Below are 17,299 nucleotides of genomic sequence, written 5' to 3'. Positions count from 1 at the left end.
ACAGGCGTGCTTACAAAATAAGCGGATGCTAAGCCGTAAACCTCATTCCTTTCTCTAGTGCAGCTCGTTAAACTTTTGTTGAGTTGGAATAAAATAAACCCTGAGTTTTTCAGTGTGGTGTTTGGGGCCTTTGCTAAACAGCCCCACCTCCCTCTTAATGCCTCTTTGTTTCCTGCTGTGGCCACTCCCCCAGGCCTCTCTTTTATTCGGGGTTCAGTAATACCAAACTCTTCTAGTTTCTTACACATGCCCACCAACTGGGCAGTTTCTGATCTCCATACTTGTTCATGCCGTTCCCTCTGCCCAAATGCCTTTCCCCTTATTCCTGAGTGACGCAGACTCATCTTCAGAGCCTTAGCACAGGGTGTTCTTCCCCCTGAGAACACCCACAGCTGCGTTGGGGGCCCTCCCCCGTGGCTCCCCCAGTCTTTGCATCCCTCTGGTCCAGTGTAGGTCATGCAGTCTCATTTTCTGTTCCAAGTCTGTCACAGCAGGCAGGGGGCTCGTCCAAGGCCAGGCTTTCGTCTGGATCATCTCCCAAGCTTTGCACCTCCTGAAAGGCTGGCTCCACATGGCCATCAGCCCAGGGCCGCTGAGGTCAATGGCCGTGGGGTGTTTTTTGGGTTTTTTTTTTTTTTCATTTATTTTTGGCTGCGTTGGGTCTTCGTTGTGGTGCATGGGCTTGTCATTGCGGTGACTTCTCTTGCCGTGGAGCACGGGCTCTAGGCGCGCGGGCTTTAGTAGTTGTGGCACACGGGCTCAGTAGTTGTGGCTCGCAGGCTGTAGAGCGCAGGCTCAGTAGTTGTGGCACAGGGGCTTAGTTGCTCCGTGGCATGTGGGATCTTCCTGGAGCAGGGCTCGAACCCGTGTCCCCTGCGTTGGCAGGAGGATTCTTAACCACTGCGCCACCAGGGAAGTCCGATGGCCGCGGTTTTGACAGGTGACCGTAGCAAGTTTCTTCACTGCTCTGAGCCTCAGTTTCCTTTTCTGTAAAATGGGAATTATCAGGTGTCAAAGCCAAAAGTGCTGTTTTAAGGATTAATGTCATTTACTCATTCTTTCATTCATCCCATACATATTTATTAAGCACCTGCTCTGTGCCAGAGCCTGGGGAATACAGCATCAAATCAGACAAAAACCCTGCCAGCGTGGAGCTTATATTCTCGTGGGAGAACACAGATGAGAACAAGATGAGGATAAGATGGTGGGTGACGCTGAGTGCTTTAGTGGCGTAAGGGGCTTGGGGGATGTGGGGGTCAGTGGGGTCCTAGAGCAGAGGCCTGAGGGAGAGCCATGTGGAAAAGGGTTCCAGGAAGGGGGCGCAGGCACAAAGGCCCGAGGACCACACTGGCACTGTTTGCCGGCGCAGCAGGAGGCCGGCGTGGCTAGAGGGAGGAAGCAGAAGAGGACGTGAGGATGTGGCTTCAACTCAAGAGAAGGGAAGCCTTGGAGGGTCCTGGGCAGAGGGGTGACGGGATCAAACATTGGGTTCAAAAGGCCCCCTCTGGCTACTGTTGGGGAAAGGCCTGGGGACCCCAAGGGCAGAAGCCCGGAGCCAGTGGGGAGGCCGCCGCCTTGTCTGGTCTAGGGAGGCAGTAGAGGCTTGAGGGCTCAGATTCTGGGCGTCTTGAGGGTGGAGGTGACAGCATTTCCTGATGGGTGGGACGTCAGACGGGGCCAGGACGACACCAAGGGTTGGTCTGAGCAGCTGGGAGGAGAGAGGCCCCCGGAGACTCCGTGGAGGCCTCATCAGCGCCGTTCACTGAGTAGACATCCATTCAGTAACTCTCACTGGCTGCGCTCTGCACAGCCTGGAGACCCAGGGAGGAAAGTGGACTGCTGTGGTCTTGCCTTCATGGAACCCCCAGTCTAGGGTGATGGGGCAGGTTTGGGTGGGTGCTGGTGTTGATTTGGAGTTCAAGGAAGCTTCGTTAGTCTGCAGGCCTAAGGGTCCTTCCCCGACCCCCCGGGGCGGGGAAACAGCCAGGAAGCTGATGGTGGGCAGCTGCGTTTTCGCGCCGCGGTCTTGTGCCAGGCACCCAGCTGGGTCCTTCGCATGCGCCCTCCCACCCACAGCCCCAGCAGGCCTCTCGGGTAGCTGCTGTTGTCACCCCCTTTCCACAGACGAGGAACCAGAGGCTCCTGCCAAGTTCCACTGCTGGGAAGTGGCCAAGCTGGGATGCAAATCCAGATCTGCCTGACCCCAGGCTGAAGCCCTGCACCCCACCCTCTGGGGCAGCCGACCCAACTCCTAAACTTTCCATGTCTCCCCCAGGTCCCAGGCAACTTCCACGTGTCCACACACAGTGCCACAGCCCAGCCACAGAACCCGGACATGACCCACGTCATCCACAAGCTCTCCTTTGGGGACACGCTGCAGGTGAGAGGGGCACAGACGGGGTGGCTGGAGGTGGGCATCCAGGGGCTGCATCACCAGAGCCTTCTGTTCTCCCTGGACATAGAGAGATGCCCTCCAGGGGGGTCATGCCCTTCGACCTCTGCTCCATCAAACAACCCCTCTGCCTTACTTCTGAGCGTGCGGCCGCCGTGTCATCAACGCTGCACTCAACTTGGAACCTCGGCTTGAGACCGGGGCCTGGGGGAGGGGCCTGGCTTTCACGGGCAAAGTACTAAGTGCTCGTGCTTCCTCTGCCAGGGCAGCTTCATGAGGCAGGAGGCGGCACCGCATCTTACAGACCTGGAGCTGGGCCCAGAGAAGCCATTTGTCCAGGGCCCCCCAGCAGGCGTCTGCCTCGAGTCCAGTGCCCTGTCCGCTGTAACGTCAGCGCCCATGTCCGTTGAATAGGCGTGAAGGAAGTGTCCCGAGACTCCTTGTTGTGATTTTGATGGAGAGGGCCACGTCCAGTAGGCCCGGCCCGACAGTTTCCTCCCCGTGGCAGCAGACGCTGACCGCCTGATCTCTGCCAGCTGCGGGCAGGGCAGCTGTGATGTTCCATCTCTCCTCCACCCCCCGCAGCACAGTGCTGAAGGGGAACTCTGCCACACCCTGCGTGACAGAGGGAATCGAGGCTCAGAAGGGGAAGTAACCGCTGTAGCTGTGGTGCTGGCATTGCGACCCGGCTCCTGACCCCAAGCCTGGCTTGATGAGAATCCTGTTTCCTGGTTGAGGTTGCTGGGTGGGTGCCCTCCAGGCACAGTGAGCTGTGCACGGGGCCTTCGCAGGCACACGCATACGCACTGTTCCGACACCGTGTGCACACACGTCTGCTCAGACTCATGCACACAATCATGAGACACACACCGAAAAGTGTGCCCTGACATACGTGTGCTCATACATGCTCCCTAAGACCACCCACTGGAGACACACACACACACACACACACACACACACACACACACACCACCCAGAGATACACACAGACCCACCCGGCTGGGACATCTCACACTCAGACCCAGAGGCACACACATACCTGCACTGCTCCACCCCCACCCACCCCCGCCCCCCGTACATGCTGCATACGTCCACGTGCAGCAGGAATGCTGATGCTGGTTGAATGCTTTGTGCGTGCTGAGCAGCTTACTTCACAAGCACGATCCTCTTTTATCCTCTCAGCAGCCCCAGAGGTAGATACTATATATTGTCTCCATTTTTCAGATGAGGAAACTGAGGCACCGAGAGGGTAAAGCCTGGTGCAGAGCCTGGGTCTGAATCAGAGTCTGGCTTCGGGCCACACCACGGGGACCGCCTCCCGTGCCCTCTCTCACTCCTTTCTCCCTTCGTGTTGCTTGTGCTTCCTTCCCGGGGCACCTTTGCCCAGCCCGAGTGGCCTGGTCATCGCCTTCCCAGCCTTTCTGGAGGCCCCAGAGAATTTCCTCCGGGAGACGGTGCTTGGGAACAGAGAAGGCCCAGTCTCCCTGGGCCAGACTTGCTGTCTACACACTCAGTGAAGCATGGCCTGCCCTGGGACTGTGGACTCACTTCCTGCAGGTGAATTCACACAGGCTTCACATGCACACCTCCCATCTCTCCATCCAAGGGACTGCTGTGTGGACGTTCCCCAGCCTGCCTTGCTGGGTTCAAATCCTGGCTCCACCACTTACTAGTTGTCTGACATTGGAGAAATTATTTAGTCTTGCTAAGCCTCAGTTATCTCATCTGTAAAATGGGGACAACAATTGTACCTGCCTCATAGAATTGTAGTGAAGATAAAATGAATTAATGCACGTGAAGCTCTTAGCACAATTGCCTGGCACAGAGTAACCGGTCAGTGAAATGAGCTATGGCCATTGTAGTTGTCCTCTGTGCTCTCATTCTGCACCAGGCCCTGCAGGGTAAGATGCTGCCGGCCCACAGGGGCTCACACGGCCATGGGAGAGACAGACGTGGGGTGCTCACCACCCCAGTGGGACGGGAGCTGACAAGCCACAGGCAGGTGGAGGGCCGAGGGCCCTCTATATATGAGCACTGGGCAGCACCCCAGTTGCCTTTGCAACCCACCAGCTCAGCAGATCCTCGACATAGCCGGGGAGGTAGGCACTGTGAACCCCAGTGTGCACATGGGGAGACTGAGACCAGAGTCACGACCCAGGGCCGTGCAACTCACTGGCAGCACCACCAAATGCACAATCCTTCCTCATGGGAACTTTCGACCTCTTCAGCCTGCACTGAAGCCTGCACTTTCTCACCTAGAGAGCAGTGTTTAGATGACCCTTTGTTTAACCCTCACAAGAACTCCCTGAAGGATGCTGGGTGGCATTTATTTTACCTGAGGAAGAAACAGGGTCAGAGAAGTTCAGTAACTTGCCCAGAGTCATATAGCTTGAAAACCAGGTGTGTCTGGCCCCGGGTCTTCTTTGACTGTGCCTCATAGGTTCATGGATTCATCAGACCCCCTCAAAATTTCTGCTCTCCGCCAGGCTCTGTGCAAGGCTCTGGGGTAACAGCGGTGGATAAACTATACAGGATTCTTGCCCTCAAGGGAAGAAGAGATTAAATGTAAATAAACATAGTTCCAAGGGACAAGAGAAGCATAGGATTCGGGACAGTGATGTGGAGGTGGGGGCGGGGTACCCCCAAGCCTGGGAGGTCAGGGAGGGCTTCCCTGAGGAGGTGACATCTAAGCCACGCGCTAAAGGGTGAGAAGACTTTGGCCAAGCACAGGACAGGGAAGTCTTGCATATCACCCCTCTCCTAGAGGACCCACTCTCGCACATCCAACCAGTCATTTTCATAGAAAAGACCCTCAAGGTCACTTTCAGAAAAAATGGATCAGCAAGTGTCCATGACCATCAGAATGATGTTCTGTACATGAGATGCCAGAGGCTCATCAGAGTCAGCAGAGAGGGCTCAGCAGAGTCCATCTGGCGGGGGGGGGGAGCAGAGTTTTAGGTGGAGCGAGAGACCCACGATAGGTTTAAGAAGGTGGGGGCTGGGGCTTCCCTGGTGGCGCAGTGGTTGGGAGTCTGCCTGCCGATGCAGGGGACGCGGGTTCGTGCCCCGGTCCGGGGGGATCCCACATGCTGCGGAGCGGCTGCGCCCGTGAGCCGTGGCCGCTGGGCCTGCGCGTCCGGAGCCTGTGCTCCGCAACGGGAGAGGCCACAGCAGTGAGAGGCCCGCGTACCGCAAAAAAAAAAAAAAAAAAAAGAAGGTGGGGGCTGACCCAGGCAGGTGGGTGTCATAGAAAGAGCACCCACCTGCCATGTGGAAGACCGGCCGTGAGGCAAGGCTGCAGGTAGGGAGGTGAGGAAAGGGCTACATCCAAGGCCAGGGGACAGGAGGAGAAGAGAGGAAGAGCAGGGCAGCCTTGCATTGCCATCTGCTGCCATAGAACAGGACAGTGATAGCCTTCTGCTTGGCCCTTATGGCGGAAATAGGATTTTTTAAAGATGTAGAACACTTAGCTGAGGATTTATCTGTCCATCCATCATCCATTCAACAGGTAATTATTGAGCACCTACTATGTGCCAGGTCTTGCACATATCGGTGAGGATGAGCGTGGTCCCTGCCCACGTGAAGTATTGTATAGTCTAGAGGGGAGGACAGAAATGAATCAGATAATCATACAAATGAATGTCAGATAAAACCCTGACATGCAGCGATGTGAGGGACTATTCTAGCCCTCTTGCCTCTACAGCCACTGTCCTCTTGGGTTAGAAACCAAGCCTTCAGATAGTCAATCCCGAGGGAGCAATGGACAAGCTTTCCTCTGAGCTTCTTAAGAGTGCGCAGTTCTGTTAAGTGCTCGATAAACATCAGCGACCTGAGACCAGGATCAGGGTCAGGTCACCCACTGTTCCTGGAGCGGCCCTCGCTGCAGGAGCCTGTCCCCTCCTACCTCTCTGACCTCTTCCCTTTCCACTCCTAACCCCCTTCCTCTCTAGGGCTCCACAGGCTCTGTTTCTCAGTCTCCAGACTCATGTGTTTGCATGAGCTACTGGCGTGATTAACTTCCCACGTTCCTACAAATCTTGGTGTCAGTGTTACTTCCCCCAGGAAGCCCTCCAGGATGCCTACCCCAGCAGCCCCTGTTAACCATGCCCATGATGACATGCTCCATGTATCGGGCATACTTTGTCCTGCTTTAGATTCTCCTTGAGGCTGACCTGGTTTCCCGTTGTCCTCAGAGGAGAGGTGGGACGTGGCCTTCAGCCCCTGCCAGGGGGACACAGCTGGGCCGGCTGCCATGAGGAGGAGTGTCTTCACAACTGCTGTATGTTCCCCACAGCAGACAGGGTCGGAGGCCAACAGCCCTGGGTCCTCTTTCAGGAGGAGCATGCTGAGACCCAGCTCTACCTTTGCTTGAGTTTTCTGTGTGCCTTAATGGAAAGAGCCATTCCATGTAGGCTTGAGGTCAGACAGACCTGAAATCAGAGTTCAGTTCAGCCACTTACCAGTTGTGAGATGCTGGACAAATTTTGGTGCTTTTCCAAGCTTTGGTTTGCTCTTCTGTAAAGTGGGCCCATGGTCCATCACTAGGGGCATTAAATGAGATGACGCTAAGTACCCAGGACTGAGTGTCTCATAGTAAGTGCTCAAGACGGGAAGCAAACTAGTGCCTACCATGTGTCAGGCCTCTGCCGCGTCTGTACCTTGCTCCCCACGACGTCTCTACGAGACAGACCATGCGGGATCCCTGTTTTACACACGGGTAAGGTCCCTAGACCAGGTTGCACCTGGCCATTCTCCCACAGCCAGGACCAAGCCTAGAGGTGGTAGTATCCTGGGGTCAGTCCCTCACTGTGCTTCTCCACAGGTCCAGAACGTCCACGGAGCTTTCAACGCTCTCGGGGGAGCAGACAGACTCACCTCCAACCGTATGTACCCTGTACCCACACTGGGAACAGCTTTCTGCCCCAAGATTCCCAGTGCAGCAGGGAGGGAGCGGGGTGGAGAGGGAGGGAACGTTTGCCGAGCCCTCACTGTAAGCCAACCTGCTAATGCTTCATTCCCACAGCTAGCCTGTGAGGAAGTGGAATTATCCCCGTCTCACAGAGAAGGGAAGAAAAATGACTTGTCATGGCAGGCCTAGGCACATCATCACTGCTCCATGAATACTGGATGTTATCATTATTATTTTCGTTACTGCCACAGAATTGTGGTCAGTTGAGATAATCACCCTAGATCCCACAGGGAGTGGTGACCGAGCCAGAATTCATCCTGGCCCCAAGTGGCACCGTGAGAACAGGGCTGTGGGTGGCTCAGCCAGATCTGGCCACCTGGGCTGCCCCCCACCCCACCCCCTCCTCCTGCTTCAGCCCCTCCCACCCACGGATGGCCCCTCCCTGAGCCTCCTCCCCTCTGGGCTCCCTGGCACCTTGGCCCAGATTCAAGAGCAGGCCACGTCTTTACAGACCTGCAGAAGAGCACACATACCTACACACCTGTGCAGACGCACGTGGGGCCTTGCACAGAATGGGCCTGGGAGGTCTGTCTGCTCAAGCGGATCCACCCACTGGGTCCTGTAGGACAGGTTACCAAGACTTTTCTTATTTCCTCACCTGAGCTCACCTTTTCACCCATATGTCCTTAATCATTTCTTAAAATACATATTCACAGGCAGACCTCGGAGACATTATGGGATCAGTTCCAGGCCACCTCAGTGAATATTGCAATAAAACAAATCACATGAATTTTTTGGTTTTCCAGTACATAGGAAATTTATGTTTATACTACACTGAAGTCTATTTAGTGTGCAGTAGCATTGTCTTTAAAAACAATGTAAATACCTTAATTTAAAAATACTTTATTGCTAAAAAATGCTAACCATCATCTGACAACACAGGGTTACCACAAACCTTCAATTTGTAAAAAAAAAAAAACAACAAAAAACCCACAGTGTCTTTGACGGGCAATAAAGTGAAGCAATGAAACGAGGTGTGCCTGTACTCTCTACCAGTCTAAGCATGGAATGGAATTGGGATAATCCAAGCAAAAGAGAACTATCCTCCATGACCTGCCCCAACAAATCAAGCTTCTCATTTCTCCGTGTCCCTGGGAATCCTTGCCCATGAGCAGAAGTCATTTTTTCCAAGCAGCTTACCTTCTGATTTTTGTGCCTGGTGTTATATCATAACCACAATTCGTGTACAGTTTTTCCACTGGTAATGGAGGCACGGTTGCCCATCTAGCAGCTCTGCTGTGCTTTAAGGCACTGTCTTTTCATGGAAAATGTCTGTGGTTTCTACCTTTTCACCATTGCAGTAACACCTCTGATATTTACAAGACTTGCTTTACATTTACCGTATTGCTTCCCAGCTGGGTCCGTACCCACTCATGCTGCTTCCTGCAGTGTGTCAGTGTGTAACTGCGCCCCCTGGTTTTCACGCAGGTGTCTGATTATACTGGAGGGAGACGATTCTTCTTATGGTGGGGTGTTCATCGTGGTTCTGTGTGAGGGCAGCGTGTTGTCCCAAGGGGCCTGTCCCCACCTGCTTGCAGTTAGCCTGGACCTCTCAGCTGCCTGATATGGGAAGAAGATCAAGCTAGGAAGGCCCCAGGGTGTGCAAGCTGATGGAGGGTGTGGGCAGAAAACCTTTCCTGCTCCCGGGCTACTGACGAAAGCCATCTCAGGCTGGCTTCAGTGGAAAGAGAGATGCATGAGATGCACCAGACAGCCGGGGTAGAGCGGGCTCTCATTTCCTCAGCTCTCAAGCCTGGTACCCCCCACCCCACCCCGTCCCCGCCGCTTGTCCCTCTGCTCCCAGGTCCCCCATGGGGGGCTGCTTCTTGTCATTCAGGTCTCAGCTCAAATGCCACCACCTCAGAGAGACCCTCCCTGACCACCTTTTGTACAGTAACCCCCACGCCTAGCAACACACCTGTTTTTCTTCCTAGCACAGACCACTCTGTTTGAAGATACTGGCAGTGACTCTGTTGTACCAAAGGCCTTAAAACTGGTCATTGCCTTTGAGTCATCAATTCTACTTAGAGGAGAGTAAGCTAAGGGAACAAATAAGAGAGTGTGCAAGGATTTAGGAAAATAATGGTCATTTAGGTAATTGTTTATAAGAGTGAAAATGAGCCACAGCGTCAGTGTCTGGTCCCAGGGGCCTGGTTGAGCACACTGTGCATGGCCTTGCTGGGGGATGAGTGCAGTGACTGTGATGTGTCCGAACCTCACTGGTGTTCAGGCAGCAAGCAGCTATTGAGCACCTGCTGTGTGCCAGGCTCTGTGCTAGGGGATATGGCGATGGATAAAACCACTGCTGTAGACCTCACGCTGTATCTTAGACCCGAAACAGTGTCCGTGGTGTTCAGTTCTCAGAAGAAGGTTCAGTACGATCCAGTTTTATATTTATGTGTAGGGAAATAGAAATATAAGTATGAATAGAAGCCTAGCAGTGTATACATGAGAATGCGAATCTCCAATTTTCTGTGGAAGGTGGCTTTGTGGGGATATTTTTTCTTTACAATCATCTGTGTGTTTTATAAATTTGAACAGAACTACTACAGGTGTGATTTTCATAAGGCATTCACTCTCTCGTTCCTTCAGGTTTTTAACGCAGGGCCATGGGCATTTGGAACTCCGTATTTCAAGTGTGGTCTCTGTGCTCCTGGCTTAAAATGCAGATTCTGAGCCCCACCCCACACCCACTGAACAGAACTCTTGGGGTGAGGCCCGGGTGTCTGCCTTTTAAATCCTGGGTGGCCCTAGTGCTCCTGAAATCTGAGTACCGGCGGGGTTGAGCAGAGGGATGCTGGGGTCTTCATGGGCTTAGCCCTGAGGCTGCAGGACTTTTCCCAGGTGTTTAGAGGAGTCAGGTCTCAAGAGGGTTCAAGAAACACCGCCCTTTCCTTACCAAGACACAGTGTTGGCAGGAAGAGGCTGTGAACACCATCTACATCCCCTACCCTTTCACAGAAGATGAGTCCAAGGGCTCAGGACTGAGTCAGCCAGGAGACCAGGATTAGAGCCCACAAGCCTGAATTTCTATGTTGTTTAGCTGCGTGGTCCCTGACCCGAGATTCTAGAGGGCAACAGTAGAGGGGTCTGAGAGCTTCTCCCAGCATCCCAGAAGGCCCAAGGGAATATCACCTTTCCCGGGATGCTATTTAGCAGCTTTGGGCCAGCATTCTATCAGCCTAGTGTTTGATTCCGGTTACCTCATGCTTATCAGAAGCTGATTCATCTGTTCTTCTATTCATGCCTCTGTCCAGTCAGCCCTCCATCCATTCATTCATTCATTCAATAGGCATTTGCCACTGTCCACTTCGTACCAGGCCTTGCGCAGGGTTCTAGGGACACAGAGATGAGTAAGGCTCAGTCCCTGCCCTCCGCAGCCTCCCCCATCCAGTGGGGAAGGGGTAAGAGTTACAGTGGAATATGACAGGACCAGGTGCAGGAAGAACTAATCTCCCATTAATTGAAAATGGGGAAAGAAATTAATCAGTCATTATAGATAGGTGCAGTTTTTCTGGTTGGTGGACTCTTTTTTAAAACTTGAACCCAGTTTTTTCCAAAAGTAACAATATTCAAACAGGATGAGAGGGTGCACAACAAAATGTGACCTTTATCAAATCCTGCCTCCTATCCCGCCCCCCACCAGAGGCTAAAGCCGCTAATAGTTTCTTGGGAATCTTTTCAGAAAATTCTTCACGCAGGTAGAGGAGTGAGTCTTCCCTGCCCCCAATACATGGAAACATGTTATTCACCCTGGTCCCTAACTTATTTCTTTGCACTTAATGATACCCCCTTGGAGAGTGAACTCTTCCTCACCCCCTCCTCAGCAGCTGCCCTGTTGATGGACATTAGGGTTGTTACTAGAATTTACCATTATGTACAGTGCAGGAGTAAAGATCCTGACCGATGGAGTCTTTCAATTCCTGGTGCCCAAAGGGAGAAATGAAGAGGGGTCGTTTGGTGGTGAAACTGTGCAGACTGAGAACCTCCCCACACCCCGCAATGGCAAGCAGGTTTAGGGTTGAAACGAGCTGCCGGCCGGGCAGTACCCGTCCCCCTGCCTCATGCTGCTGTGTCCTTCCCGCAGCCCTCGCCTCCCACGACTACATCTTGAAGATCGTGCCAACGGTTTACGAGGACAAGAGTGGCAAGCAGCGGTACTCTTATCAGTACACGGTGGCCAACAAGGTACATGGGTGGCAGCTGCGTGCAATCGCGCCCTCTGCTGGCTGAGAGCCGCGGTGACAAGTGTCTGGGCGCGATCTCCTCTGATTCCCTTCAACGGGCCTTTCCTGGAGGGGTGATCTACCCTGGGTAAAGATGGGAGGCCAGTCTCAGAGTCAAGGGGAAGAAATCGAACCGGGACATAGGGTGTGATCTGTTGGAGAAAGAGCAGGCAGGTGGCCTGTCCCAAAGGTCTAGGGCTTGCAGACATCTCCACCGCCCTGTATCTGGCCCTGATCATTCAGGCACGGGACCCTGACTGGTTAGCACACGACAGATGCTCTGGCTCGTGGGGCACAAGCTCGTTATCCAGAATCATTAGGCTCTGGAATTACACCAGATGGCTGTTGGTTAACAGGTATGTCCCAGGACCTCAATACTCAAATTCACGGAGATGCAGGCAGGCCTTGGTGGGAAGCAAAGCACAGTCAGAGCCAGCAGAATGGGGTGACAGACAGTGGTTTCAAGCCAAGACAGCCTCAGTCTCCCTGGAAATGACCCTGCCATGGGACATGAATGCTTGAAGCCCATTGGTTGAGGCACCCCCAATAGACCCCTTTACACTAGGACTCTCCTTTTTCTGTTCCAGGACTGCCCAGACCCCTTAAGGTGATATATTGTTTGGCTCTAATAATAATAATAGTAAGAGTAGTAGCTATCATTTATGGATTACTTACCATGGGCTGCACATTATGCTAAGCTCTCTACCTCCATCATCTTTTTCAGTCATCAAGACAGCTCTGACATTGGGACTATTATTGTCCCCATTTTACAGATTTGGCCACTGAGGCACTGAGAGGTGGTCCTGGAGCTCTAACATGGCTGAATGGGGATTAGAACCAGCTTCTCCTCCAGCTCCAAAACCTGGTCTCTTGATCACATCACCTGTTCAGTCTGAACCAGGGGCCTCTGAGCCTGCCAGGCCGGGAGCTACTCTCTCCTGGGTGACTTGGGGTCCCTCTACTCTGTTCCACCTGCACTGATGCTCTGGTGTCACTCTCCGAGGCAGAGGGGTCCTGTTTCTTGGAGGGCATCTCACTGGAACCCTCAAGTGCTGACAGCATCTGACAAATGGGAGAAAGTGGAGGCAGTGTGAACAGAAAGAGTGTGGGCTGTGGAGCAAACTTCCGTTTCAAACCTGGCTCGGTCACTCACTAGCTCTGTCACCTGGGACAAGTCACATAACCGCTCTGTGCCTCAGTTTACTCATTTGTAAAACGGGGATGGTGGCCACCTCATAAGGTCGGTGTCAGATGAGGCAGTGTTTTTAAAACCACCGAACCTACAAAGAAGGCTTTGGCAAATGGTACCTACTGCTGCTATTTTTTATTATTTTCCTCTGTCCCTGAGCTCTGGGCTGTGACCCAGACAGTCACCCTGCCCCATGAGCTCTCCCTGGGGAAAGCTGATCTTGTTTTGCCCAAGGCTCCTTCCCTTGAGGCTTTGGCAAAGGCCCAGCAGCCAGGACAGCTTGCTCAGCTCTCTCTGCGGCCTCAGCCCTGGCCTGCACTGTGAGCGCGTGAGGCTGCGCCCATCGGGGCCAGTGGCAATCCAACAGAGGAGGCAAGTTTCAGGGCTGTCCTTAAAGAAGCTGCAGGGCTTGGGCCTTAGCATTTGGGGTTGGAGCTAAAGTCTGGTCTCCAGTTGCTGAGGACAAATGAGACTAACCGAGAGGTGTTCAGCATCCTGAAGTGGATGCACTGTTAATTCAGCCCCTTGGCATCCTTGGAGTCCTGGCCAGTGCCTTCTGAGGAAGGCTTGTGGTGGGGCTGTGCCCTCTGACTTTCCAATTCTGTGTGTTCCTTCTTTGAAGATGCTTACTCCCCACATCTCTCTCTCTCACACACACGCACACACACACCCCTCAGGATGTCATGAGGACTGTCCCCTCCTTGCCAAGCTGTCCAGGCACCATTCGTTCATGGTGCTGCAGTATTGCACATATTTTTTTACATGCCTCCTTCTCCAGACTGTGGGTCCCTCTGGGGATGGGGCAGGGCGTACTCCCCTCAGGGTCCCCAGCAACCAGCAAGGGGCCAGCACACAGGAGAGGTGCTCAGTGAACTATCACTGAATAAACAAATGGATTCTGCATGGCCCAGGAGTTGAAGGGAGAAATAGGCCTTTACTCAAACTGAGCCCACTCACACTTGTCCTTTGACAGCCCTGCTCTCCTATTTTGATTCTGGTGCTGCTTCCAAGGTCATGCAGTCCATTTCCAAGCAGCCCAAAGGGTCCAAAATGCTCCCAGTGAATGGTGGCCATCCAGATGCTGACGGCAGAGTTACTGGGGGGAAGGGTGTGAGAGGAGGGGTCCGTGGAGCCTGGCTCTGCAGGGGGAGGGAGGGAGAAGAGCCCGTTCTTGTGGGTTTCTGGGGACCCTCTGCCCCCCATCCCCCCCATCCCCCATGCGGCAGGGTTTGAGCCTGAGTCTCACATCTCCAACCCCTGTTCGCTCTTCTTCCACCCCAGGAGTACGTCGCCTACAGCCACACTGGCCGCATCATCCCCGCCATCTGGTTCCGCTATGACCTAAGCCCCATCACGGTCAAGTACACGGAGAGACGGCAGCCTCTGTACAGGTTCATCACCACGGTGAGTGGGCGGGGTGCCTGCTGTGAGCATCCCAACCGGTTCTCCAAGAAGCAGGATGCAGCCCACAGGGCTAGGGGCTCAGCCTGTCCACACAAGGCTGGGACTTCTAGGATGTTTAGAAATGTCATCAGAAGCACATCAATATCGATGGCACTTCATCAAGAAACTCTTTTCCAGATGGGAATGCCACTCAATCGTTCCTTAAGCAATTCCATCTTTATATGGCTCAGTTAGATGTTCCTGATTTTCTCCAGTTTTTTATTTTTATGGAAGTTATTCTTAGCAGGGCTTATCCTTTTCTGTGTAAGTTTTACAGTGAAGATTTCACTCATTTTTTTCCATGTTTATTTTCTAACTCTAGCTGCTGATACTGTCAGGTTTTTTCTTTCTTTCCTTCCTGCCTGTTCTCTTTTTTCTTTTTTGCCTTGTCTCTACCAAGTGCAATCTTCTGTGACGCAGCTTCAAGCTGATGTCAGTTTTCTTTGATGCTGACTATTTCTATCAAGTACTATCCTGGCTTCCCATTGAAAATGTCCTTGGGGTCATAACAGCCAGGTCACAGTGCCCTGCTCCAACCAAGAGGCCTGGAGAAATTCGGTAAGCCAGAGTCAGTGAAGGTGGAAGAGATGAGGTGATTTTCCCTCCCTCTTAGATTTAGAAATTGCTTTTCTACCTCTTCATACTTTTAATAATGATTCAGAATTAGGTGTCCAGTCTTGGCTCTTTCATTTCCTGCTCTGACTAGGTCTGTATTAGGACTCTGTTACAGAAGAGACAGGACCCCACATCAAGCTGGCTTGAAGGATAAGTGGGCTTCAGGTATGGCTAGATCCAGGTACAAATGTCTGGAATAGGTCTGTCTTCATCCTGCTCTCCTCTGTACTGGCTTCATTTTCACATAAAGTTTACCAGTAGAAAGTACCTCTTTCTCAGTAATCCTACCCCAAGTTTTGGATAGAATGGCACTGTCATTGGCCTGGCTCAGGTCCCATGCTATCCTTGTGGCCTGGAGAATGAATGGTGTGCTCCAGTTGGCCAGCCCCACCCAGACTGCAAGGACAAAGATTACGAGGGGGTGGGGTTCCCCAAGAGACAAATCAGAGGCCAGTTACCAGAAGAGGAAAGACTGGATGCTAGGCGGCCAAAAGGCTAGATGTCCACTACAAGGTCTCCATCTTATAATTGATGAAATAGGAATAACAGTCCTCACTTTTCCTACCTCCCAGGGCCTCGTGGGACTCAAAGCAGATTACGAAAGGGAAGCTCTGAAATTATAGAAAGCCATGTGGATACAAAGGGTGTCAAAATTTGGTGCTTATATGAGCCTGAAAATGGCCTTTTACTGTTCTCTGACTCCATAAAAATTTGAAACTTCTGATCGACCAAGGGCACCTAACATAAAGCTAAAACACCAGACACAGATTGGGTGAAGATATTTGCCACACATATAAGGAAGAAGTATGCTTCAGAATTTATATATTAAAATAAAATTTTCTACAAATCAGTAAGAAAAAGTGACCAAAAAGAAAATAGGTAAGGACTTGACCATTGACAGAAGAGACCATACACTGGCAGTGGAAAGATGCCCAAGTTTACTAGAAATTGGAGGAATGAGATTCAAAACAACCCAATTCAATCCTATCAGATTGGCAGAAATTAAAGACCTGCCACTGTAAAGACTGGGAGGATGCAAAGCAAGGGGACCTGTGTATACTATCTGGTGTAAATGGAGTCAGCCACTTTGGAGGGATACATATTAACCCTTTGCCTCCAAATCAGGGAATCTGTGAGCAAGTGATTCTACCCAAGGCCCCACAGGGTAGCACGCTAAATGGGTCTTGGCGCTGATTCTCAGCCAGTACTCTTACTGCATACCGGAAATTGGACAGAAGCGAAGACACAAGGAGGTACCTCTGTGTGGGCGTGGTCTGCATCTCAGAGGCCCTGGGGTCTGCGGCCTTGATGGTGGCAGAGAAACCCCTGTGCCCACACCTCAGTATAGGGTCGGGAAGGATCTTCATGGCCCCCTTCCAGTTTCCCCTGCATTCCAGACAGCTGAGGCTCTGAGTGTTGAGATCCCTTGGCAAGTGGCTGAGAAATGAAGCGACTTCATTTATTTGCTAAATGTTTGCTAAACTTTACCATGCGCCAGGCCCTGTGCTATGCAGCACGGATAGCAAGTTAGATGCAATCCCCGCTCTTAAGCTGCTCCCCAGCTGGTGGGGGAGATGGGCGAGCACACAGAACTGCAGTCCCATCCAGCAGGGGCTCCGATGGAGCTGTGCACCAGGTACCCCAGTGGCAGACTCCCTTCTGTTTGGAAGGTTCAGAGAAGGAAACCCCAAGATGGGGCTTGAAGGGTGAGGAGACGTTTTTTAGACTGGTGAGTGAGGGAGAGAGGGTCTTAGCAAAGGGAATAGTACATGCCAGGGTGCCTAACATAGCGTGTCTTGTGAAGGCCATGTGGCTTCTTTCAATGGGGAAGGAATTCTGAGAGCTGGAGGTCCCAAAAATCCCAGGGGAGGAGCCCGTCCTACATCACCCAGAGGCCTTCTCCTCCTTCCTTTGGCCACCAGCCCCTCCTGCACCCCAGCCCTGCCCACCTCCACCTGAGTGGGGGCCGTGCTGCTGGGAACCTCCTGACATCATTAGCCTGGTGGTTTTTCTGAAGGCCCCATGCTGCCATTTTGGTTACCATGACAACCGTGGGGTCAGCCCAGAGTGAGCCAGCCGGCTGTCCCTGGCAGATGGCATCATTGTGGAGCTTCAGAGGCCCCTGTCACAGGGCAGCAGATGTGGGGATGACGCTTGCACACAGACACACAAGCACAAAGACCCCCGGGAGCCCTCGCCAGGCAGGGTGGAGGTGGGATGGAAGTGGAGGCACCTGCTGTGACTTCTCTTTCTCTCTTTATGAAATCAAACACTTGTGTGCATTGGGGGCCTCTGCAAATAGCTCCTCAGAGGGGCTGCTGAAGAGGGGGCTTAGGCCAGGATGTTGTCATGTGGCGGCCGCAGGGCTGCGGCGGCAGCTGTGGGTGGGCTGGAATGAGGGGTGGGTGCAGCCAGGGGCCGGGGGGAATGGGTGTGGAGGAGAGAGGCATTCTAAGTAACAAGTA

General features: G+C 52.8%; 1 protein-coding gene across 1 annotated transcript in view; it reads left to right on the top strand.

Moving 5' to 3' along the window:
- The window catches only part of ERGIC1 (endoplasmic reticulum-golgi intermediate compartment 1), a 108,916-nt gene that overhangs the window by 81,331 nt on the left and 10,286 nt on the right, over window positions 1–17,299 (top strand). Inside the window, exons 6-9 of the mRNA XM_060094937.1 lie at window positions 2,276–2,380; window positions 7,215–7,275; window positions 11,449–11,549; window positions 14,058–14,180. Of these exons, the coding sequence (XP_059950920.1) occupies window positions 2,276–2,380; window positions 7,215–7,275; window positions 11,449–11,549; window positions 14,058–14,180 (390 nt within the window). The remainder of the gene's footprint in view (window positions 1–2,275; window positions 2,381–7,214; window positions 7,276–11,448; window positions 11,550–14,057; window positions 14,181–17,299) is intronic.

This window comes from Mesoplodon densirostris, chromosome 3 (genome assembly GCF_025265405.1).
Source record: "Mesoplodon densirostris isolate mMesDen1 chromosome 3, mMesDen1 primary haplotype, whole genome shotgun sequence".
Lineage (NCBI taxonomy): Eukaryota > Metazoa > Chordata > Mammalia > Artiodactyla > Ziphiidae > Mesoplodon > Mesoplodon densirostris.
This window is presented reverse-complemented; position numbering and strand designations above follow the sequence as displayed.